The following is a 17,871-nucleotide window of genomic DNA, read 5'->3' on the forward strand; positions in this document are numbered from 1 at the left end:
TATAAAGCAATTGTAATCAAAACAGCATGGTACTAGAAAAAAACAGATGCATCAACCTACGAACAGAGGAGAAAACCCAGAAATAAACCTACACATTCGCAGTCAACTGATTTTTCATGAAGGTGCCAAGAACACACAATGGGGAAAGGATAGTCTCCTCAATAAATTGTGTTGACAAAACTGCATATACATGCTGAATAATGAAATTAGGCCCTTATCTTATAACACACAAAAAAGTCAACTCAAAATGGAGAAACACTTAAATATAAGACCTGAAACTGTAAAACCACTAGAAGAAAACATAGGAGAAAAGCTCCACGACTTTGGTTTAGGCAGTGATTTCTTGGACATGACCCCAAAAGCACAAGCAACAAAAGCAAAAAACAGGCAAATGGGATCACATCAAACTATAAAGCTTCTGCATAGCAAAAGAAACAATTAATAAAGTGAAGAGACAATCCATAGGATGGGAGAAATATCTGCAAACCATATGTCTGACAAGGCGTTAATATCCAAAATATATAAAGAACTCAAAAAACTCAATAGCAAAAAAAAAAAAAAAAAAAAAACTTAAAAATGGGCAAAGGATCTGGAGACATTTCTCAAAAGAGAAATGGTCAATAGGTACATTTTTTTAAATATTCAGCATCAGTAAACTTTAGGAAAATCCAAGTTAAAACCACAATGAGATATCACCTCACACCTGTTAAAATGGTTTTATCAAAAAGATGAAAGATAAGTGTTGGACAGGACATGGAGGAAACGGACCCCTCGTACCCTGTTGGTGGGAACGTAAATTAGTACAGCCATTATGGAAAACTGTATGGAGGGTCTTCAAAAACTAAAAATAAGACTACTATATGACCCATTAATCCCATTTCTGGATATATACCCAAAGCTACTGAAATCAATATGTCAAAGGGATATCTGCACTCTCATGTTCATTGCAGCATTATTCACAATAGCCAAGATCGGCAAACAACCTAAGTGTCTATCAGTGAATGAATGGATACAGAAAATGTAGTATATATACACAATGCAATACTATTCAGCCTTTAAAAAGGGAGAAATCCTGTCATTTGCAAAAACATGGATGAATCTGAAGACATTATGTTAAGTAAAAAAGGCCAGGCACAGAAAGACAAATACTATATGATCCCACTTGTGTATGAACTCTAATAAAGTTGAACTCATAGAAAGATAGAGTAGAATAATGGTTACCAGAGGGTGGCGGGGAGAGGGAGAGAAAGGGGAGTTGTTGATCAAACAGTCCAAAGTTTCAGACAGACAGGAGGAATAGCTTTTGAGATGTATTGCACATCAGGATGACCAGTGTCAATGTATTATATATTTCAAAATAACTGAGAGAATAAATTTCAAATGTCCCACCATAAAAAATGATAAGCAAGGTGATAGATGTTAATTAACTTGATCTGATCATGCCACATTGCATACGTATATTAAAACATCATATTATACCCCATAAACGTATACAACTATGATTTTTCAGCAAGAAAACAATAATAAAAAGTAAAAGTCGTTTACTTGGTTCCAAAAAAAGGGGATCAGTATAAAGTTACTAATGATCAAATTCTTGGTTAAAATATAGCCTAAAGTTCAAGTGTTAGTCATTTATATACAATAGAAGAATAAGGAAATACCGCACACAAATTACAGAATGGTACAAAGTACCTGAGTCATATCATCAGTCTCTTGAACAAACCGGACACCAGTTCTTGATCTCATTCGTTTAATACCCTGTGGATCCCCATAGTCCTTGAGAGGTGAGGTAGGTGGAAAACGATGGATCTCTTCACAAGTAAAAGAAAAGGGAAGGTATTAAAATACTGCATGAGAAGAGACAATCTAAAATTTTACTCCGTACAAACATGGCAGACATGGATATACATATATTCATGTCCCTAACCCAGACTATTTCCCAAGTATCTTGCTATGGCCATAAAGTTCCACCAAATTAGCATTAATCATGCTCTTAAAGCAGATAAAATGAACAACAGAAATAACCTGGAAATAGAACACTCAAAAGTTTCAATTTGTTATACTTACCAAAGAAGCAACATATTTTCTCATATAAAAATAATGAATTGCTAAATAAAAAACTCATATGACCCCTTAATATAACTTAATACTAAAAAACACAATTTTTCAAACTACGTAGTCTACAGTCTGAACAGCATATAAAAATAAAAACTAACTACATAAAAAAATAGTGCCCAATTTTTAATCATTCTTACCATAATCAACAGTAATATTAACAATGTAAGGTACCAATGTTCAATTATCTAAATCACCTCCCTTCACTGCAGGCTTTTCGATTCAAACATGAATCTCAGTGCTATACAAAAGTGTAAGTAAGATTAATTAAGACAAACTGTCATAAGCTTTAAGCTAGCCATTCATATCTACCTGCATGCCAAGACTGAAATTCACCTGATCTTAACAAGCATCACAGGGTATTTCATAAACATGGGAAAATCTATTACGCTAGGACAAGATACCTAACCTAAAAAGTGTATCACCTGGCGAATTCATGTATTTGTTTTGATTCTTTGGCAGCAGACAATTAAATCTAAGTTTCTGTTAGGTAAAGCTCTAATGTGGTCTACAGAGTCTGAGAAAAAAAAAAAAAAAACAATATAACAACAAAGACCCTTCAATATATTTCAAAGCATGTACTATAAAATCCTTGACAACTAAATGTCCTATCATCCAATCTGCATGAAGTTATGTGTGGGTCATATTTCTCCAAAAATTAAATGTATTCAATATCTACTTCAAAAATATTTTTAATGTTTTTCAGAACATTTGTAGTGTTTACCTGGCCCAGTGCCACCATCAAGGTCACTTGCACACAAACTTGTAACAGAAATACTTCTCCCTCCTGAGTTTCTCAATAAACGTTGACTCCGGAGTTGGTCGATTGATTGTTCCAAGCTTTCTTTTAACTAATTTAAAGAATATAATGAATGAAGTGTTATTCTTCTTAAGCAACTTCCAAATACAAATAGACCACAGATTTTCAAAGCTATTTCTGAAATATCTGGGTTCCCCCAAAGAAATGTATCAGAAAATTTTAAACTAAGTTATGTTTAAAATATGAAAATAGTAAATACAAATATTTTAAGAACCAATGCTAAAATCTGGTTTTAAAAGGCATGTGTCACTACCTATTCCATTTTTTATTGCCAGATGTGGAAGAGATGTCTACTGTGTAAGGGCTTACAAAACCAAATTGAAATGTCTAATTGGTGCACCACTCATGCGAAGAAGCATAACAAGGTCAACACAACTGAAAGAAGAGAGAAAGCTTTCCTCTCTTCTAAACATTCCTTCAGAAACTCCAGGTCTACAACAAATAGGAAACTAAACAGCTGTCACAGTGACAGCTGCTACTGAAACAATGTACACCGTCCAACTCTATTATCAGAATACCTCTTTCAGTCATTCAAAGACTTCAAATCCCAGAAAATGATTGGGTCAGATATCAGACTGCCAGTACACACTAAGAACTACAGTTGTCCAAATGCTTTATTCAGTTTATTAAGGAGTCAGCCAACAGGGGACATATAAAAACATATCTTTAGACATAAAGAGCTACATTAAATAAAAACATGCTAAATACTGAGAATAATGTCCAGAGCTGTACACAACTACAGACCTGAGAAGAGGATTCGACTAAGACCCAAGGGAAAAAAAATTAAAGCTGAAGAAAATCCATACACCCTGAATTGCTGGGAAACTTCAGGTCTAGATATCTTATTTAAGGATGAATAGAAAGTAATAATTTTAAACATAATGCATGGATCCATGGAACAAGTCATCTATAACTCTTTAAGTAGAATGTCAAAACAAAACGATTAGTTGAGAAGACAGGGTTTCCTAAATTCAGCCAGCGTTAAAAGGTAGAACACCATTTATGGGGAGAACAAGTTACTTTACTTGGGGAAATGAGCAGAAAGAAAGGAGCCTCAACTGAAGGAAAAGAACAGATGAAACAGAATATGAGTCACAAATGAAGCAAACCCTTTTTCAGTCTGGCTATTTGGATTTGGCTGCTCTAATTGAAACAATCTGTATTAAAAGTAGAGTTAGAATTTCAGGAATCTGCTCCTTTTGTCCCTCTCATTTCTGAAAGAAAAAAAAGAGGGATTTCCACATCCCTCTGTCTCCTCCTTACCTAAACTGGGATATGTACAATACCATCCTGCCTTGAGTATTCACCAGCCAGCTATAAGATGCAGCATCGGCCAGGCACGGTTGCTCGCGCCTGTAATCCCTGCAGTTTGGGAGGCTGAGGCAGCTGGATCACTAGGTCAGGCATTCGAGACCGGCCTGGCAAACATGGTGAAACCTCATCTCTCCTAAAATACAAAAAGTTAGCCGGGCGTGATGGTGGGTGCCTGTAATCCCAACTACTCGGGAGGCTGAGGCAGGAGAACTGCTTGAACCTGGGAGGCAGAGGTTGCAGTGAGCTGAGATCGTACCACTGCACTCCAGCCTGGGCGGCAGAGCGAGACTCTGTCTCAAAAAAAAAAAAAAAAAAAAAAAACCTCAGCATGAATCCACAAAACATACTATGAGGCCCAGGAAAACCAAGGTTTACCTTGAGAGTAATTTACACATAAGTAAAATAACATATAAGTAGACCAGAGGTCTTATGTAGTGATCACAAAGTAGTATATCAGTAATCTATGACAAAATTATCAGAATAAAACTAAACAATGTTAAAGCTAAAAAGCTCAAATTCAAACTGTAACATGAGACACAGACTAGAAAAGTCACTAAAGTGAATTTAGATCATACAAATTAGCGTCAGAAATAAAATGTAAAATCAGCTCTCTTAAGTTTTGCTGTGTTTATTATTTCCATCTTTCAAGCTAAACTCAATTTCAGTATCCTTTTGAAAGCAGAGTCAGCTATCATTTCTTACTACTGCTTCTTTTTGAAGGTAATCTGCCTTTTTAGCTCTGGCTATTTTTAAGATTTTCTCTTTACTTTTGTCAGTGATTTTATTATGTATCACTATGTACAGTTTTATTTGTATTTATCCCATTTCTGACCCACAGAGATCACAAAATCCATAGCTTAATAAATTTTATATGTTGTAAATTCTCAGGCATCATCTTTTCAAACATTGTTTTTGCCTCATTCTCTCTCCCCTCTCCTTCTGGAAATGCAACTGCATTTTAGTTATACCTTTTTACTAAATGCTGTATGTCTTCTTTTCTCTTCTATATTTTTTCAATCTTTCATTCTTCCATTCTTTTTGGATCTCTTATGCTGGTTTATCTTTCAATTCATGAATTCTCTTTCAACTATACTCAAGCTGTTGTTCACTCTGTTCATTAAAGGTCAGTTGGTTATTTATTTATCTTATTTTTCAGTTTCTGAAATTTTCATTTGGTTCCTTTTAGTTTTCAATTATTTTCCAAAACTCTTAATCTATTCTTTTAATTTCTTGAACATGTTATTCATGGTTACCTTATAGTCCCATATATGTTTCTATTGTCTGCTTCTTCCCTTGGTTTTCAGACACCTTTTATATTCTTTTATGCCTGTGTATTCTTTACCATGTGATAGACATTTTATATGACAAGTTGTAGAAATAATTTAAAGTTCTAGAGGATGACATCTTTCTTCAGAAAAATCTGGTTCTGCTTCTAATGGAAAGTCAGGTTAGGGTCACTAGCAATCTCAAATCACCTTAACCCAGTTAGGAACTGAAGTGGTTCAAGGACGGGCTTCTGTCACCATGAAGGCTGGTCTATTTTCAGTTTATCACTTCTCATTTCCAATTCACCACTTTGCCTATACTATCACCCTTTGGGGTCTCCATTAAAGCTAAAGGGTTCCTGAACTCCAGCTTTGGTCTTCCTAGCCTCTTAAGTTAATTGATAACTCTGATCCTAGCCTCTCTGCTTTTAATCCACCTCTTTAGGAATCAGCTATCATCTTGAAGGAGGAAGAAAGTCCCAAATATAAGATTTACCCTTCTGGACTTAAGTTTTTTGCCAGATTCTGACTACAGAATTCCTCACTGCCTTAGTAGTTCTTTGATGGATTCATAATATTATTTTTTACTTTTTTTCATGTTTCTAGTTGTTCTCAGTAGAAGAGTTGATCTGAAATAATCTTACCTACCAATGCCAAAAGCAGATCTTGCCAGCATCCTTTTTATGTAGGCTTATTTGCTAACAAATCCTAAGCTGTAACTAAAAGCTCAGAAATAAAGTGAATTTTCACATACACACACACACACACACACACACACGCACGCACTCCCTGCCACCAAAAGAAAAAAAGTTACCATGGGACATACAGAAGAACATTAAAGAACAAGAGAAATGAAACACTTCCCCAAAATCTCATCTATCAATCCCATTTTAAAACTCTAAAAAGATATATCCGAAGCCATTGAAGATGAATAGGATGATTTTTAAGGTCCAAAAAATAAAATTACGTTATGTAAAGGGAGATGAATAAAATAAAGGCGATTTTAAATTACTCTTCCAAGCATTATGGCAAAAACAATTTCTGCACCTAAAACATAAAACTAAAAATGTAATAGAATTAAAATCTACACTTTAAGTAGTCACAACACAACAAAACAGACACTGCACAAAATTTAGTGATGTATGGAGCCAATCTGATAACTCCTAAAACACAAAAACCAAGAAATAAAGAGAGAGAGTACGAAGTCATAAAAATTGTTTTAAACTCTTTTGGATTATAACGTCTTACTAGGTGTAACGTCAAACCAAACAAAATTAAATAAAAACAAAATAATGTTAATAAAACTCAATCTAACATTTTCTATGATGATGTTATTTTCCTAAAACTAATCAGTCTTACCAAAGACTGTGGTACTAACTACAATGTTATAAATTCTTTTGAGTCTAGTAGGACTACCTCACCAGATACCAAATGATGATTCTATTTTCCCCCACTTTCCCCTATCTGAAATCCTGTAAAATGGACATCATAGAACATAATATAATGTATACTAATACCTCACTTGATATAAATGCATGATTTAAAGATTAGATCTATTCTTTCACCTCTGTTCTTTTGATATTAGACTGAAACAATGGAAACTACTGTGTACCAGCATAAATGCAAATAAAATTTGGGCACTGGAATTGAATGGCTATGATTTGGATCTGTGTCCTCACCTAATTCTCATGTTCAATTATAATTCCCAGTGTTGGAAGTGGAGCCTGGTGAGAGGTGACTGGATCATGGGGGCAGAGTTCTTATGAATGATCTAGCACCATCCCCACTTGGTACTATACAATGAGTGAGTTATCATGAGATCTGGTTGTTTAAAAGTGTGTAGCACCTCCCCGCTCCTTCCCATTCTCCTACTCCGGCCATGTGACGTGTGTGCTTCCCCTTTGCCTTCTGTCATGATTGTACGTTTCCTGAGTCCTCCTAGAAGCTGAGCAGATACCAATGTCATGCTTCCTGTACAGCCTCGCGAAACCGTGAGCCAATTAAACCTCTTTTCTTTATATATTACCCAGTCTCAGATAGTTCTTTATAGCAATGCAAGAATGAACCAACACAGGTAGTTTATCCAAATCATCAAGTAATGCTTTTTCAGACTTAAGCATGTAGTAGGCTCCCTCTAGCCAAAGATAAAACAATTTGAGCATAAATAAAAATATTAACTGCAATGGACTAAAACACTTTAAATATGCATATAATTGTAAGTTAATAATGATACTCAAGGGGTAAAAAAGTCATTGGTCACCACAAGAAGATGTAGGAAACCAATTATCTTGGAAACTGATATATAAATGAACTGAAAAATAACTGTAGATGCATTTAGATTACCATCAAAATAAAATAACTAAATTTTAAAATTCTCACAGAGATCTCTGAAAGCCTTTTGATGTCTCTATTTGGAAAAACTCTGATTAGAAACAAAATGTAACTCAAGGTTAATGAACTGAAAAAGAATGCACATAAAACGCAAAAGGATTGACTACACTGCAACCTAAATCTATGAAAGGAAATCATCTGGGCAACAGTGGGTACTCCAAATAACAGAAGTGATCATTAAAAACATTATAATTCAGGCCAGGTATAGTAGCTCATGCCTGTAATCCCAGCACTTTGGGAGGCCAAAGCAGAAGGATCACTTGGGCCCAGGAGTTCAAGACCAGCCTGGCCAACATGGTAAGATCTCATCCCTACTAAAAAAGTAAAAAATAAAAAGTAGCCAGGTGTGGTGGTACACAACTGTAGTCCCAGCTACTCAGGAGGCTGAGGTGGGAGGATTGCTTAAGCCCAGTAGTTCAAGGCTACAGTGAGCTGTGATTGTACCACTGCAGTCCAGCCTGGATAACACAGTGAGACTCTGTCTCGAAATAAGTAAATAAATAAAATTTTTAAAATAGAAATATCATGATTCAGAAGGAGCAAAGAAAAGCTTCATTTGCTTTCCTCAGCTGTACTACTTTCACTTCTGCCCCCGCTCCTGTCTGCATCTTTCACACCCCATCAGATAACTTTCTTACATGTTTTATTTTGTGGATGAAATAAGATAATCTATGTAAAATAATTAGAACAATGCCTGAGGCAGATTTGGTTGTTCAGTAAATGATACTTTTTATCATTATGATTAAAGGCAATGAAAATAAAAGTAAGAAATAAATAGAATGATGAAATAGAATCCTTTAATCTGGAGAAGCTATGTAAAAGAGTTCGTCATTCCCTAAAAATGTATTTACAACTCAGATGGAAATATCTGTTGAGTTTATTTACTTCCCATTTATAAAACCACTCCTGGGCAGGGCACGGTCGCTCATGCCTATAATTCCAGCACTTTGGGAGGCCAAGGCAGGCGGATCACAAGGTCAGGAGATAGAGACCATCCCGACCAACATGGTGAAACCCCATCTCTACTAAAAATAGAAAAATTAACTGGGCGTAGTGGCATGCGCCTGTAGTCCCAGCTACTCGGGAGGCTGAGGCAGGAGAATCACTTAAACCTGGGAGGCGGAGGTTGCAGTGAGCTGAGATCACGCCACTGCATTCCAATCTGGCGACAGAGCGAGACTCCATCTCATAAAAAAAAAAAAAAAAAAAAAAAACTACTCCCTCAGAAAGTTCAGCATTATTTAACTCTAGGCCTACCACAGACTTGATGACAATGGGTCCCTCATTGAAAATTGCTTTCTTAACATCACAATATTTACTGTTATGGAATATATCATACCTAAAATAGGATATACATAATTTAATTTCCAAACCGCCCAATTCAAAGGAAATTTGCTACCCTAAGTAGGGACCTAATATTCAACTTTACAAAGTAGGACTATACTCTGCTAATGGTTAACAATAATGTTTTCAATTTTTCACTAATAAATTAAAAAGCAAAGACTCAATTCCCATTATTAGTAAGGTAATGAATCTGAAACATTTCATGAGCTACCCAAATATAACAAAGTCTATAGAGCTCCATCAGTCAAGTACATCATAAATCATAAAAATCCTGTAAATACAAGGATGTCCAAACTCATTTTCTAAATAAAAATAGAAATGCTTATGAGAGAAGATATGTTTCCCTGCGCCCATTAGCTTGCAATTACAAGTGATTAATGACAACTATACCTTTACTTTGTAAAAAAAAAAAATAACAAGCCGTCAATTACAACTTGGGAGTTATGTGACAATTCAATACAACACAGATATGTATAAAACAGTCATTATTCCTTCATGTTTCCAATGATAGGTACACATACAATGTGATTTTAGTGTTTTCATCACACTGTATATATACCCCTCATTAGAAACATGAAGGAATAAATTTAATTGGTTTTCCAAGAGTTTACAGGATAGGAGTAAGCAATTCCAAAGGAAAGAAAAGTAGAAGATAGAATTAGCAACATATTAATTAAAAATACATTATTAACTTTATTCCAGAACTCTGGAGTACATTTCTTTCTTACATCTCCATGTAAAGTAAGTATAAACTGGAACATCCTTGAAAGGGCAATTTTGAAATATCCAGCAAATTTTTAAGTGCACATATCCTTTAACCCTGCAATTCTACTTCCAGCAATCTTACAGGATTACAAAAACATATATATGTGTGTGTACAGTAATGGTCACTGCAATAATGTTTATAATAAAAAGAAAAACTAAATACATTCATACTATGGAATAGGGTATAACTGTTCAAAACAATGAAGTAATGCTACACAAAGTTATATGGAAAATGATATACATTATTAAATTTTAAAACGTTGTATAACATTATATTTAATATGATTCCATTTTTAAAGCAAATCACACATATGCTTCTAAATACATAGAAAATGTTTGGAAACAAGAAGCTCTCAAAATTGTTACCTCTTTTGAGTGGGGCTCAAACGGAGGTTGGATAGAATTGGAGGCCATTATCCTAAGTGAAGTAACTAAGGAATGAAAAACCAAATACCACTTGTTCTTGCTTATAAATGAGAGCTAAGCTATGCGTACATAAAGGTGTACAGTGGTATAACGGACACTGGAGACTCAGAAGGGACTCAAAGGTATACAGAGTGGTATAATGGACATTGGAGACTCAGAAGGGAGGAGGTTGGCAGCGGGGTAAAAGATGAAAAACTATCTATTGGGTATATTGTACACTATTCGGATGACAGGTGCACTAAAATTCCAGACTTCATCACTATACAATTCATCCATGAAACCAAAAAACCACTTGTTCCACTACAGCAATTGAAATTTTAAAAAATTAAAAAGGGGCTTTGAGAGAGGAGTTTCTCGTTTTTTGTTTTAACCATGAACACGTATTACTTTAAAATAAACCATCCTTAAAAGTCTTAACTCTACATGAGGGGTCTCTCCATGGCCCAAGTTTACCAAGTCTCCATTAAATTCATGTCTTGAATTCTACTCTCTCTGATGTAAAGCCTTCAAATTCAATAGAATCTAATTTATATAAGCTAGTTAGCAATCCATCTGACAAGCTAACCTAAATTTAAACTATAAAATAATAAATTAGTTTAAAATCTAAAGCGCTTCACAATGGTTATTTCCTTTAGCTCACAGCCCCATTCCCCAAAATACTTCATTCCCAAAAAGATGGGTAGGAGAAAATGTAAACAAATGTAGTTTCTCACATGTTCTATCGCACCCGCCTGTCCATTACTGTATTCTCGGTATCGTCCAAGCATCTGGTCCACTTGTCGCAGGTTCCGACTGGTATCCTTGAGAAAGAAAATGGACTGAATTAATTATTCCAAATACTTTTTTTCCTAATCAATCTTAGTAGTATGTCAATCAACTAAGTCAACAGTTTGTAAAATGTACAACTTTTATCATGGCTAAGTTGAATATCAATGTACTTCATACATATTAAGTAAATCTTAACACCACTGAGAGAAACTCAAATCCAACTGCAATTTACTTGTGTAAAATCTGACGCACATAATGTAAATCCGTATTCAAGATTCCCTAGTAAGTCAGCAACAAAACCATAAATTCTCAGAATCATAATTTTCAATTTGTGCCCCTCAACCAATTCACACACTGTTTATAGAAAAGGAATTCTGAAAAAGCAAATCTAGTAGACTGTGTACAAGAGAAGAAAATCATTAAGATCAATGTGATTTTGACTATTCTTTTACCTCAGAACTTGGTGAGAAGAAAAACAACAAATTTAATTTTAATCACAAAAGAAATGGTTCTCATCTAAATATTCTAGATTTCACCTGGGAGATTAATTAAGGTATTTCTTTCAAAAATATATACTTATTAACATGTCTCATTGTTGGGAAAGCACAAGAATTCATACTATAAAATTCCATTGTTATCTTACTTTACTTACTTACATTTTACTTACTTTACTTACTTACTTATTGATGAGAAAGGGTCTTGCTCTGCCACCCAGGCTGGAGCGAAGTGGCATGATTATGGCTCACTGCAGCCTCAGCTTCCTGGGCTCAAGGAATTCTACACCACTATGCCCAGCTAAATTTTTTTTTTTTTTTCCTAATTTGTGTATAGACAGAGTCTAAGTATGTTGCCTAGGCTAGTCTCAAACTCCTGGCTCAAGTGATCCTCCCACCTCAGCCTCCCAAAGTGCTAGGATTACAGGTATGAGCCACCATGCCCAGCCCATTATGTTACTTTAAATGAGTTTAAAAAGGATAGGTCCTCTGGTTTTCAAATCAACGCATGGCTTCGCCACCAGAAATTACCCTCTTCTCATCTAAGCATACTAATCCAAAGCAATTAAAAGCCAAAATCCATTCTTAGCCAGGCTAAGGTAAAGGTAAGGGATTAATGGGTAGGAAATACATTCTATTCCTGAGTTTTCTTTTTTCCCCTATAGCTGTGTTACCTTTCCCCCACCTCCTTTCTAAAGCCCTTTCTAAGAAAAGGAAGCAAAATGCCTCAACTCAAACCTCCAAATACTTGCAAAAATTAGCCTCTAAATCAAAATGGCATCTCTTTATTTTCACCCACAAATAATCTACCTCACCAAAACATGAGCAATTTCTCTAAAGGCACATGCCCATGAGAAGCTAAACTACAATCATTTCTACTGGTTTCACTCTCATGATATTTTATTTGGAAATATTGCTTTATCCTGAAACACTCTCCACCACCTATCACATATTTCAAATATCTTTACTGACCGTCATAGGCAGAATAATGGCCCTCAAAGATATCCAAGTCCTAATCCCTGCAACCTGTGTATGTATACCTTACATGGCAAAAGGGATTTGGCAAATGTGATTACATTGAAGACTTTTAGATGGAGAGATTCTCCTGGATTATTGGGTGGACCCAATGAAATCATAAACATCCGTAAAAGAGGAAAAGGGAGGCGGGAGAAGTAGAATCATAAGATGTAAGAATGGCTTGACCCTTCCCTGCTGGCTTTGAAGATGAGGGAAGGCAGCCACAAGATAAGAAATGTGGGCAGCCTCTAGAAACCAGAGAAGGCAAGGCAATAGATTTTTCCCTTAGAGCCTCCAGAGAGGAACACATCCCTACCAACACTTTGAGACCCAGTAAGACCAGTGTTGACTTCTAACATACAAAACTTTAAGATAATAAATTTGTGTTGTTTTAGGACATTAGCTTTGCAGTAATTTGTTACAGCAGCAAGAAAATTAATCCACTGACTGAAACTATTAAGCAACTCAAACTATTTAAATTCTATTAAATGCAACCATTGTTAAACTAACCTGTAAAGTACTTGTTATAGTGTTGACCTTCTCGGTAACTTCTACCGTAGGAAGACTTCGAGTTCCCCTGTGAGTTGATCTGGCAGCCCATGGACTCAATCGGTCATAACAGCGGAAGTGATCTGATTCGCTGGATGATTCTGCCATTGATGTACACAAATCCTTTTAAATAAATATAGGTCAAAGTTAATAAAACAGTAAAAAGCATGGAAATAAAAGACTAATACAACTGTTTGCTTTTGATCTCTTTTCTATGTTTAATACATTAGTAATTTTGCACACTGTAATTTCTACATACATAGCTTAAAAGCACAAGAAGTCACTTCCCCATGTAATTCTCCCTCCTTCGTTTTCTCTGCTTTAAGGGAGCGATTCCTCAGATATGATTTTGGTCATGTTTACAACTCCAGTGATAATAATCCCTTAGATTCATGCAATGCTTCCAAATTTTAAAAGTATTGCCACATTTAGTACCTCACTTAATCCTACCAACACCATCGTAAGGTAGATGAGAAAAACACAGATATTCTCTAAAGTTAGGACCAGCAAGTATCTTAATATTCATCTAATGTCCATTCTACTGTAAGAACACAGGTAAAGACACAGCATGACCTACAATAAGACGGTCTCATTCAGTGTACATTGACAACTCTCATGTACCTTGACTTAAAGTAAGGTAGAATTAAACAAATGCTGTAATACAGGTACAAATTCTACAATAACAGATACATGAGAAGGTGGAATCTTCAACATCTCCACCAAAATAGAAAGCCGGACATCCTGAGTATATGCATCAGTAGATAATTATCTAAACATGCTTTTCTTCCATCCTTACCTCAGTTTTCTATGTAATGCATTAAAAAAATTATTTCAGGCAAAGGAATCTCAAAAGTTTCAGGAAACCTTTTAATAGAAGTTGAAGAAACTAAGTAAGTTCAGAATAAAGAAGCATCAGAGAAACTCAACTGATAAAAAGTGAAAGTGTATTGAGTATCCCAATAATTTCATTTTCTACTTAATGGTGGGTTAACATTATTTTAACATTAATTGCTAGAATCTTCCTAAAATCTATATGGCCATTTTGCTGGCTGATTAAATATAGTGTGATAAAAACATTTCTTTTTTGTTTTGTTTTCTTTTGTTTTTTGAGACAGAGTCTCACTCTGTCACCCAGGCTGGAGTGCAGTGGCATGATCTCGGCTTGGCTCACTGCAACCTCCACCTCCCAGGTTCAAGCAATTGTCCTGCCTCAGCCTCCCAAGAAAACATTTCTTGAATGACAGAGTATCTTAGACTTCCAGGATCTTTATTCTGAATGCATCTGGAAGTACGCTGATCATACATTGAAGGAGACAATAAAAAGAATGTGCTAAATGTATACATGTCCTAAAGCATTTAATGAAAGCAACTGTGTTTTTAAAATATTGGATGAAACATAACTAAACAAATAAATAAACAAGCAAGAACTCTTGCCATAAGGTTAGGTTTTTTAAAATGAAATACAGTCTGTTACTGCTATCAAAAAAAGAATCAATGAAATAGCCAACTTCTTCACACTAGCTAAGACAGGGTTAGAGAACATGCTGTTGAACACCCATGCTTCACCTCTGCCCAGGGCTCTTAACTTCCTTCTGCACCTATCTTCTCTGGTTCTTGCCTGTCTTCTCCTATGTATAAGTACAAAGGTATAGTACCCATGATGTCACTCCCTCCCACCATAAGGAAACATGAACAAGAAATTAAGACTGAAGCAATTGTTTGGCTTTGCTTTTCCTGGCTCACAATTGCTTAAGTCCAAAGGAAGAAAGTATTTTCTTTAGAAGACAAGACATCTTACATATAACATCTTACATATAACATTCACCTTTTAAATTTAGGAAATCACTTGTATTCATCTCATAAATCTATGCCACGTAACATAACATCTTTTACTCTAAGTTACAGTACTTCCCATCAAGCGTTTTCCATTAGTGAAAGCAGGAAAAAATCAACATTTTCTAAGAGCCTGCTATTCTGCCAAGTACTATGCAGATGCTTACATAAGACAACCCAATTTAATTCTCGTAACAACTTATTAAAGTGAACACTATTAACCCCTAATTCATAGAGGATGCTACTACTAAAAGACATTAAATAATATCCAACTCCATACAGTAATTATAAGTAGAATGCAAACCCAAGATTCAGCTGGCTTTCTCTGTCCTCAACACTATGTTCTTCCCACTGTGTTCTGCTATCCGTTTATCCCGAGTTAACAATCTTAAAATTAACAAAAAGTACTAAAGACAGCAGGTGCAGGCCAGAGCCTACATGTGTGTATAATCTCCTCAACTCCCTCTCATTTCATGTCAGCATAAAAATATCAAGAAAAAAGGGAAATATCAAGTAATAATACAAAATCTTAACTAGGCACCAGGAAAAAAACTAAGTGACATATCTGTACTAATGCATTTAATAAAAAGCCCTGAAACAAATCAATCCACTGGTCCCAGATTAAGGGATTTTTGTTTCCTTATTCCTTTTATCTCTTATATAAGAGAAAATAATAATTATGCCTGGCATCTGTCTCTTTCATATCAAAATTCTATAGCTTAAAGCATAATAATTTTCATTTTAACAAGTCATAATTCTGGAAACTTGATCGAAGTTAAGAAATCACTGAAGTTAAGAAATCAGGCAGAATAAAAAGTGATTATTGAAAAAGACAATGTGCTTACTATAATAGTTGTTAATGAGAACAAGGAACAAAATAACTGTCTTTGAGATAACTTGATATTTCTAAGAGTATCAAAATTTTAATAATAATCAGTTATCTGAAGACAACTTCACCAGATATAAATGGCATGTCAGACACTTCTAATACGTAGACAATTTGAGTTTCAACATGACTAAAAATAATTATAACTGAAATTTGGGGATGATATTTAAGATACAAAATAGTACAGACTAATAAAATAAACAGGCACGTATCTACCACCAAGAACTAATAAATATTATCATTCTGACATATGTACCTTCGAAAGTTTTTAGTAAAATATTTAGAACACTGTAAATAAAGTCTTAGTACCTTCCAACCACCCCTCCTTCACCCAGTACTACTCCTGCCCCATTTTCCCAGGGATAATCACTAACATGATTTCATGTATAACTCTCCAGGCTATGTTTTTATACTATTCCCACAGGCATGGGTACCTCAAAGTCTTTTTTTGTAAAACACACACTGCACTGAATTGATAAATATTAATAAGTAAAGATATGGGGGCATCTGAACTTAACTCTAAAGCAGAAAATCTTACTGGTATTAAATAAAATTAAGAATGACATAAACTAAATTATCTCCAATCGTCATATAATACAAGAAAAAAGAATGATCTCTCACTTACCGCCACTAGGATTACATACTTTTACTAAGACAGAATCACACGTTCGGGCATGAGTTTCACTAGTACACACACACAAAGACTTCAGCTATAAAGTTAAGTTACTGTGAGCAATAAAAGATGTTCAAACTCCTGCATCTGATGGAACTCCTGCAGAGACATCAAGATTTTAGATGAGATATATCTGAGAAATTTGCATGGCTTTTTTTAAGCATATGAAACATTCAGCAACTATCTAAGGACTTTAATTACATAAGTTTCATAAATGTTAAACTAAGTAAGATTTTAAAATCTCATTATAATAAAAAATAGAAGCTAGATTATTTTCATTGTTGATAAAAATCTGGCATTTTCTTCCACTATTACTGACAACACAAGGTCAAACATGATTCCCATAGCTAACTAACAGAGCACCTAACCCTTTGTGCCACAACACAGAAGGCAGCTATGGTGGCAGAAATCCATCCTTACCAAGAATCTCCAATCTATCATCAGCCAGCACCACTACACCCCAGACACAGGACTGATGGAGGGAAAAACAGATGAGAATGGAGTGGCCGCTGAAGTTGGCAAGAGGCTCACACCACATAAACAGAACCTACAGTAAAATGCATGGAGGGCCATGAAAATTCTGAGAGCCCCTTAATATAACTGACTCAAAAAGAAACGTACAAAGCAATAAGCGTCAATTATACACTCTTTTTTTGTCATTAACAATGGATTATTTTATACCATAATTAAAAATTAATTTTATAAAAGAATGGTAAATAGTAATATCATTGGCATTAATGAAAACTGACAAGGCCTCTGAAAATATTTTCCTCAATTAAGGTTTACCTATTATTTCATTCCATGTTAATAAAAACATATTGAGAGTGGTCACATAAGGAAACAAATGTTCGAGGCCATGAAAAAACATTTAACCTAATAATCTAAGAAATATAATTTAAACAATAAGATGCTTTTCTAGACTATGTAATTGTTTTCTTTTCAATGGTAATGTCTGTGGTTAGTGAGGTTGTAGGGGAAGGAGCACTCCTACACTTTCCTAGTGGGAACATGTAAATTTGAATAACTCGTCTGGATGTCAGCAGGTAATAAGTACCAAGAAGAGCTTATACCTTTGCCCGGGTAATTACACTTCCAAAAATTTCTCCTAATAAAATCATTTAGAATAAATTCAAAAATTTATATACAAGAATATTTACTGTAATAGAGGCAAAATAAAAACAACTCAAATTTCAAAATACAAGAATGGTTAA

The 17,871-nt window shown here is 34.9% G+C and overlaps 1 protein-coding gene across 15 annotated transcripts in view; it reads right to left on the reverse strand.

The window, feature by feature from the left end:
* The window catches only part of CEP128 (centrosomal protein 128), a 449,614-nt gene that overhangs the window by 410,833 nt on the left and 20,910 nt on the right, over positions 1-17,871 (reverse strand). For 8 of the 15 annotated variants that reach the window (XM_063715660.1, XM_054530320.2, XM_063715663.1 and 5 more), the window contains exons 3-7: positions 16,613-16,759; positions 13,230-13,391; positions 11,154-11,240; positions 2,840-2,966; positions 1,693-1,811 (exon numbers count right to left, since the gene is read on the reverse strand). In XM_063715660.1, coding sequence (XP_063571730.1) covers positions 1,693-1,811; positions 2,840-2,966; positions 11,154-11,240; positions 13,230-13,376 — 480 coding nt within the window. In that variant the 5' untranslated portion in view covers positions 13,377-13,391; positions 16,613-16,759. The remainder of the gene's footprint in view (positions 1-1,692; positions 1,812-2,839; positions 2,967-11,153; positions 11,241-13,229; positions 13,392-16,612; positions 16,760-17,871) is intronic. The other 7 variants (XM_063715661.1, XM_063715658.1, XM_054530324.2 and 4 more) reach the window with 1 other exon arrangement.

Source organism: Pongo abelii, chromosome 15, assembly GCF_028885655.2.
Source record: "Pongo abelii isolate AG06213 chromosome 15, NHGRI_mPonAbe1-v2.0_pri, whole genome shotgun sequence".
In the NCBI taxonomy this organism is placed as follows: domain Eukaryota; kingdom Metazoa; phylum Chordata; class Mammalia; order Primates; family Hominidae; genus Pongo; species Pongo abelii.